At 41.9% G+C, this 8,191-nt stretch overlaps 1 protein-coding gene across 6 annotated transcripts in view; it reads left to right on the top strand.

Moving 5' to 3' along the window:
- The first annotated feature begins 3,476 nt into the window (after positions 1-3,476).
- Positions 3,477-8,191, top strand: part of mtcl1 (microtubule crosslinking factor 1) — a 104,434-nt gene continuing 99,719 nt past the window's right edge. For all 6 annotated transcript variants that reach the window (XM_061978980.2, XM_061978979.2, XM_061978983.2 and 3 more), the window contains exon 1: positions 3,477-4,529. In XM_061978980.2, coding sequence (XP_061834964.1) covers positions 3,816-4,529 — 714 coding nt within the window. In that variant the 5' untranslated portion in view covers positions 3,477-3,815. The remainder of the gene's footprint in view (positions 4,530-8,191) is intronic.

The following is an 8,191-nucleotide window of genomic DNA, read 5'->3' as shown; positions in this document are numbered from 1 at the left end:
TAAGAGTCATTCAAATAACTATAACATATAGAACATGCTATACGTTTACCAAACAATCTGTCACTCCTAATCGCTAAATCCCATGAAATCTTTTACGTCTAGTCTCTTACATTAATGTGCTAAATAATATTATTTGATATTTTACGGTAATGTGTTAATAATTTCACACATAAGTCGCTCCTGAGTATAAGTCGCACCCCCGGCCAAACTATGAAAAAAACTGCGACTTATAATCCGAAAAATACGATAGTTGCTATTTTCTAGCATGGCTTGGAAGAGTTTAGCATTGAATAGGATCATTTTCATCTGTTGACATGATACTATCCTTCCATTTTCTACCGCTTATCCCTCTCGGGATAAGCTGGAGCCTAACCCAGTTGCACTCAGGCGGAAGGTGGGGTACACCCTGGACAAGTCGTCACCTCATCGCAGGGCCAATGTTATTTAATGTGTTTACTAACTTGATTGTTTTTCTATTGCCTGCAGATATGCAGACAGGAGTTATCAAAAACAGGTGTCATGTTTACAGTTATTTATGTATACATTAAGCTTACTACATTAGGCAATGATGCACATCACAATGACATCCAGTACAAAAGCTAGTATCACAAATTTGGGTTAATAATACCTCTGAAGCAGCACGGTGGAACAGGGGTTAGTGCATGTGCCTCACAATACAAAGATGCTGGGCTCGGGATCTTTCCGTGTGGAGTTTGCATGTTCTCCCTGTGACTGCGTGGGTTCCCTCCGGGTACTCCGGCTTCCTCCCACCTCCAAAGACATGCACCTGGGGATAGGTTGATTGGCAACACTAAATTGGCCCTAGTGTGTGAATGTGAGTGTGAATGTTGTCTGTCTATCTGTGTTGGCCCTGCGATGAGATGGTGACTTGTCCAGGGTGTACCCGAATGCAACCCCTGGACCCCCATTTTCTACCCCAAGCGGTAGAAAATGGATGGATACCTCTGAAAGTCCTGATCATTATTTTGAAATTAAACTAATATCTCTTGGTTTCTATAGGTAGTGTTAGGATCTATCCATCCATCCATTTTCTACCGCTTATTCCCTTTGGGGTCGCGGGGGGCGCTGGAGCCTATCTTTGATTGTTGAAAATGAATTAATCAACGTATTTAATATGGACTTCATTGTATTGCTCACATGAAATGAATTCATTTATTTATTCCGGCAGACAGACTTACAGTATATAGCAACACTTCATCACTCTTTGTAATTTGACAGACATGCAACGGCACCCACCGAAAAGGGATACATGAAAAAGCAAGAATGCTTATCCGTGTCCCGCCTCTAATTTACAATCAACTTATATGTTGGTTATATAGTCCAAGTTTCAACAGCAGATTTGATGGATACGTGAAAAATTTCAGAACAAGTATAACATTATAATGGACGATAATGACAAGTCAGTATACATACACCAATATGGATATACCTGTAATAGCATTGAGTGAGCATGAGATTAGCTCCATCTTGCCTGGGTATCTTTCATCTTCTGAAGCCTTGTCTGGTGTGTTATGTCCCTTAATCCACAGTGAGTTATTTTGCACCTGTGTCCCACAGTTGAGATAGTCCAAACTACTAGTCATGTTTTTGATAGTTTCCCAACAACACATTTTTTACCGCAATGTTGGACACTCTTAGGCTAGAAGACGGTTTAATTTCTCCGCTCACATTGTCCCACAGTTTCACCCTTGCTATAAATAACGTTTGAGCCTTGAATGTGGAATTGACCATGTTATGTTTGAATTACAGGACACCCCTGAGTTCATGTGGACCATCTCTGAGTGAAAACAGACTCTGTATATTTGCAGGTAGAGCCCTTTGTGAGGCCATAAACATATCTTGAAGGCTACTGTATTGGATTATATCAAGTAGTTTAAGAAAATTACTCATTATGGTATGAGCTCTATATGAGGCATAGTGTATCATTCTAATTGCCTTTTTCTGGAGCTTAAATAGTGGTTCAATAGTGTCCCTGTAGGTCATACTTGCCAACCCTCCCGAATTTTCCGGGAGACTCCCGAAATTCAGCGCCTCTCCCGAAAACGTCCCGGGAAAAATATTCTCCCGAAAATCTCCCGATTTTCAGCCGAAGCTGGAGGCCACGCCCCCTCCAGCTCCATGCGGACCTGAGTGAGGACAGCCTTTTTTTAATGACAGGAGGACATCAGGGTGACCAGAACTAAATCATCCAGACTAGAGATAAATTGTATTATTATGTTTATCTTACCTAAAAATAAATATATTTATTAATTTAAAAAAAACAACTAAATACATTTTTACTATATTTTGCTAAAAACATCAAAATTAATTGTATTTTTATTTGTATTTTTTCTGACTCATTACATCTAGCCATAGAATTATACATTAAAATAAATATATTGGAAATAATTAATTTTAAATGATCATAATAATTCATTTAAAATGACCATATTTAATTATTAAAATAATTGCTTGTTTATCAACAACTTTAGCATTTTATTCATTACATTTTGAAGCTTGGGTGCTGGAGCCTATCTCAGATGCATTCGGGCGGAAGGCGGGGGTACATCCTGGACAAGTCGCCATCTCATCGCAGGGCCAACACAGACAGACAACATTCACACACTAGGGCCAATTTAGTGTTGCCAATCAACCTATCCCCAGGTGCATGTCTTAGGAGGTGGGAGGAAGCCGGAGTACCCGGAGGGAACCCACGCAGACACGGGGAGAACATGTAAACTCCACGCAGGATCGAACCCATGACCTTTGTATTGTGAGGCACATGCACTAACCCCTGTTCCACCGTGCTGCCTCAGAGGTATTATTAACCCACATTTGTGATACTAGCTTTTGTGTTGGATGTCATTGTGATGTGCATCTTTATATAACTGGAAAGCAGGGGCGCCGAAAAGGGGGGGTAAAGGAGACGGATTCTAGGGGCCCATGATGGAGGGGGGCCCAGAGAGGCCCCTAATGATGATGAAATTATAATACAGAAAAAATAATGACACTGTGTTGGGGGCCCTGTAAAGATTCTTTTCATGGGGCCCAAAATCCCTAGCGGCGCCCCTGCTGGAAAGTATTAATTAATTTGTAAAGGCAGGTGTTTCCCCTCATTAGTGTGCAGGGGCGCCGCTAGGGATTTTGGGCCCCATGAAAAGAATCTTTACAGGGCCCCCAACACAGTATCATTAATTTTCTGTATTATAATTTCATCATCATTAGGGGCCTCTCTGGGCCCCCCTCCATCATGGGCCCCTAGAATCCGTCTCCTTAACCCCCCCTTTTCGGCGCCCCTGTGCAGGTGTACCCTAAAAGTAAATCTATGTTACCAGTGAAGCTTTTCAAACAGTCCCGAATTCAACGGAGAGGCAGTTGGTGTACATCACGTGATCTGCGCGTGCCCGACAGCGCGCGCGCGCGCCCTTTCGTATGTGTGTCAAACTGCGCATGCGCCTCGCAGCCAATCACGGGCGTCACACCGCAGCGATTGCGGATCTGACAAGTCTGCGGCAGCGCTACCAGACTTGGAGGGGGGACAAGGCAGAGGGATGGACTCCCGGTACCGAGAGGGACACGGGGGCCGATCCTAGTGACGCCTCGGCGGCCAGCATGTCCCCTAATCCAGTCTGACTGCAGCCCTCCTCCCTCCCGAGGGGACCACAATGGCACCCTGGTGAGTGGATGCACACACTGGACAGTCATTCACAGGATGCCCATCGAGAACCGGGCCAGGAAGACGCTCCGGAACTGCTCCCGTCCTGCGGTGCCGTGGACCCGACGTTTTATAACCACCCTCCTGGTGTCAGTGTACGATGGAGAGCTCCAACGGCTCTGACACCAGACCCAGCCAGCACCAGCCGGAGAAGAAGAGACCGAACCGGGTTTCCTCCCCGGCCAGACCGTTCCTGAAGGATGTCCACGCCTGCTCAGCCAAGCCGCCAACTATCGGACCCAAATCCTCCAAACTCAGCAAGCAGCTGCAAGCTCCGAGCCGCGGCTCCAGACGTAACATCACCCCGGTCAAAGAGAAGCCTGCCGCGGCCAGGAGCAGCACCAAGGCCGGAGGGACCAAGCCCAACAGGCTGCTCCAGCATGGCACACCGGCCGCCGGCAGCCCCGTCTTCGCTAAGGCCAAGAAGGGGAAGCTCATCCCCATCAGCCATGGTTCCCCTGTCAGGGTACCGACCGGATTCCTGGTTACCCAGACTGACAGCAGCTCGGACCTTTCGGATTGCCCGTCCGAGCTGGCGCCGGCGGCTAGCAGCGACGCAGAGTCCGGGACCGGCTCCAGTGACCGGGATCACCTGGGAGCGGACCTCCCGGCGATGCATGTTGCAGCCGCAGTGAACACAAGCGAGCCGAATCCGGTTCCCAAGGGGTCAGCATGTCCCGTCCAGTCCGGTCCTCGGGTCACTGTAGAGAAACCCAAAGCCACGACGAGTGCACAAGGAGGAGGCAAGTGCGGCACCGACGACGACCTGCTGAGGGAGATTGAGGACTTGAGATCTGAAAATGATTATTTGAAGGTAAGCAAATCTTGTTGTCCAAAGCAATGCTTGCATGGTAAATGTTGACTGAAAACACTTGCAGTTCCCATATTTAGTTGGAATGCACTTTTTGGATCTTTTACACCTTCTAAGTCAGGTGTTTCCAAAGTGGGGCCCTGGGGCCATTGGCGGCCCGCAGCTTTACAGGCCCGCCACACATTCTGGAAATGCTATTGCAAAAATAAAAAATAAGCATTTTAAAAAAGTTGAATGAGGTGAAATCTAACTAGAAAAAGTTGCAATGTTGACACAAAGCTGCCATGCAGGCTGTTTTTTTTCTTTTGTCTATCTTTATTATTCTTTTTTTGCCATTGCTCCAAAAAAAAAAAAAATCTCCCAGAACAACATTAAAGTAATAAAAAAGAAAATACATTTATAAAATTGTATTAAGTGTGTTGACTAAATTACATTAATTATTTTAATGACATTGTTTTATGTTCATTAACATGAACTGAAAGCCATAAACATTACATAAGCATGTGCTTTAATAGGTTTATGACAGGGGTGTCCTAAGTGCGGCCTTGGGGCCATTGGCGGCCCGCAGCTAATTGTTTACCGGCCCGCCACACATTCTGGAAATGCTATTGCAAAAATAAAAAATAAACATTTTAAAAAAGTGGAATGAGGTGAAATCTAACTAGAAAATGTTGCAATGTTGACACAAAGCTGCCATGCAGGCTGTTTTTTTTCTTATGTCTATCTTATATATATATATATATATATATATATATATATATATATATATATATATATATATATATATATATATATATATATATATATATATATATATATATATATATATATATATATACATACATACATACATACATACACACACTATATTGCCAAAAGTATTTGACCATCTGCCTTGACTCACATATGAACTTGAATTGCCATCCCATTCCCAACCCATAGAGTTCAATATGATGTCGGTCCACTTTTTGCAGCTATTACAGCTTCAACTCTTCTGGGAAGGCTGTCCACAAGGTTGTGGAGTGTGTTTATAGGAATTTTCCACCATTCTTCCAAAAGCGCATTGGTGAGGTCACACACTAATGTTGGTCGAGAAGGCCTGGCTCTCAGTCTTTGTTCTAATTCATCCCAAAGGTGTTCTATTGGATTCAGGTCAGGACTCTGTGCAGGCCAGTCAAGTTCATCCACACCAGACTCTGTCATCCATGTCTTTACGGACCTTGCTTTGCACAGTCATGTTGAAAGAGGAAGGGGCCCGCTCCAAACTGTTCCCACAAGGTTGGGAGCATGGAATTGTCCAAAATGAGCATTCAAAGTTCCTTTCACTGGAACTAAGGGGCCAAGCCCAACTCCTGAAAAACAACCCCACACCATAATTCCTCCTCCACCAAATTTCACACTCGACACAATGCAGCCCGAAATGTACTATTCTCCTGGCAATCGCCAAACCCAGACTTGTCCATCAGAAATTTCACGACTGGATTTGTTGCACAGGTGACAGTTCCACGCTGGAAATCACTGAGAGCAGCCCATTCTTTCACAAATGTTTGTGGAAACAGTCTCCTTGCCTAGGTGCTTGACTTTATACACCTGTGGCCGGGCCAAGTGATTTATTAATTTATTTACATTTATTGATTAGGACACCTGATTCTGATCATTTGGATGGGTGGCCAAATACTTTTGGCAATATAGTGTATATACAGCCCGGACCCCGGCCAAATTGTTTTAACCCAATGCAGCCCCCGAGTCAAAAAGTTTGGGGACCCCCTGGATTAAAGTGACATTTGAAGGCAACTCACCTTGTTGATGATTGAAAGTATTATTGGCTTCCATGTATGACATAAACACATGGCGCACGATGTAAATATACAACGCAGCGCTCTTGAAGGATCTCCTCCGGTTGGGGAGCGACGCAACCTAGAAGATGCTGCAGTCTGCACGAGTTGTCATCACAGACCTGATTACGCACGTGCGTGCGTGTCTGTGTCTTGGCCTCAGTATCAACACAACGTAGTTAATCAGCTTTGCTCTAATGCTGCTGCCCCGCCTCAGGACCCGATGATACTCATGTGTCCCATGTGTGCTCGGCTCAAACGCCCTCCTGCAGGGCCGCTGTCAGGCCACCAGCTGGTCAACTTCTCAACCTGCTGCCACCCCAAACACACACACACACACACACACACACACACACACACACACACACACACACACACACACACACACACACACACGACTTAGTGTTTGGCATATATGGCTGTTTGCTCTTAGGTCAACTGTATTCACTGTGTTACAGCTGAGAAACAGTGGGGGTTCAATGTCACTTCTACAATCCCCAACTACAACATTCAGTACGCTTGCAAAATCCAGTAAGATTAAATGCAAAAAAAATGTACCGGTAATGCTCTTTCTCATATTTACACTTCAACATTTTGCTGTTTGCCACTGGCAACTACCAGCATACTTGTTAAATTGTTGGTGTATTACGCTGTACTCAAATGAGTCACATTTTTGGGAGTAAAGGATAATTTGTGGAAATTTACAGGAAAATTGCAAGAATGTTTATTTAACTATAAACATAATTTATTTTAGGGTGCTTATCATATACCTTAAAGCACATGTTTATAGCTTTCAGTTTATGTTAATGAATTGAAAACAATGTCATAAAATGATTAATGTAATTTAGTCAACACACTTAATACAATTTTGTAAATTTAATATATTTTAAAAGTTGACTTAATGCTGTTCTGGGAGATTTCGGGGAATTTACAGGAAAAAAATTATATTTATTTTTCTAGGCACATACATTTTTTTTGTGTACTAATCACAAACAAATTAAATGTTTTAAATAATTTGTATTTGTTTTTATTTCATATGGTAAAATATACTAAGAATATAAAAAATGATATTAGTTAATGAACACACCTGATCAATATAATATATATAAATGTAATATATTTTTTACATTTACTTTGTTTTGTTTTGGGGAATAATGGGAGTCAAGAAGAATTTATGGGAATTTACCAGAGGATTGCAAATAATATTTTATCAGCACATGAAAAATATCTTAGGATACCAATCATTAACACATTAAATCGATACCAATCATTAACACATTAAATCGAATTTTTATATAATGTTTATTTTTTTGTTTATTTTAATTAATAAAAAAAAAAATCCATCCATTTTCTACCGCATGTCCCTTTATATTTACACTTCAACATTTTGCTGTTTGCCACTGGCAACTACCAGCATACTTGTTAAATTGTTGGTGTATTACGCTGTACTCAAATGAGTCACATTTTTGGGAGTAAAGGATAATTTGTGGAAATTTACTGGAAAATTGCAGGAATGTTTATTTAACTACAAACATAATTTATTTTCGGGTGCTTATCATAAACCTATTAAAGCACATGTTTATGGCTTTCAGTTTATGTTAATGAATTGAAAACAATGTCATAAAATGATTCATGTAATTTAGTCAACACACTTACCGGTAATACAATTTTCTAAATTTGACATATTTTAAAAGTTTACTTAATGCTGTTCTGGGAGATTTTGGGGAATTTACAGGAAAAAAAATTATATTTATTTTTCTAGGCACATCAATTTTTTTTGTGTACTAATCACAAACAAATTAAATAAATGTTTTAAATAGTTTGTATTTG

This window comes from Nerophis lumbriciformis, linkage group LG19 (genome assembly GCF_033978685.3).
Source record: "Nerophis lumbriciformis linkage group LG19, RoL_Nlum_v2.1, whole genome shotgun sequence".
NCBI classification, from domain to species: Eukaryota; Metazoa; Chordata; class Actinopteri; order Syngnathiformes; family Syngnathidae; genus Nerophis; species Nerophis lumbriciformis.
Note: the sequence above shows the minus strand (reverse complement) of the source record. Positions and strands in the feature narration are given on the sequence as shown.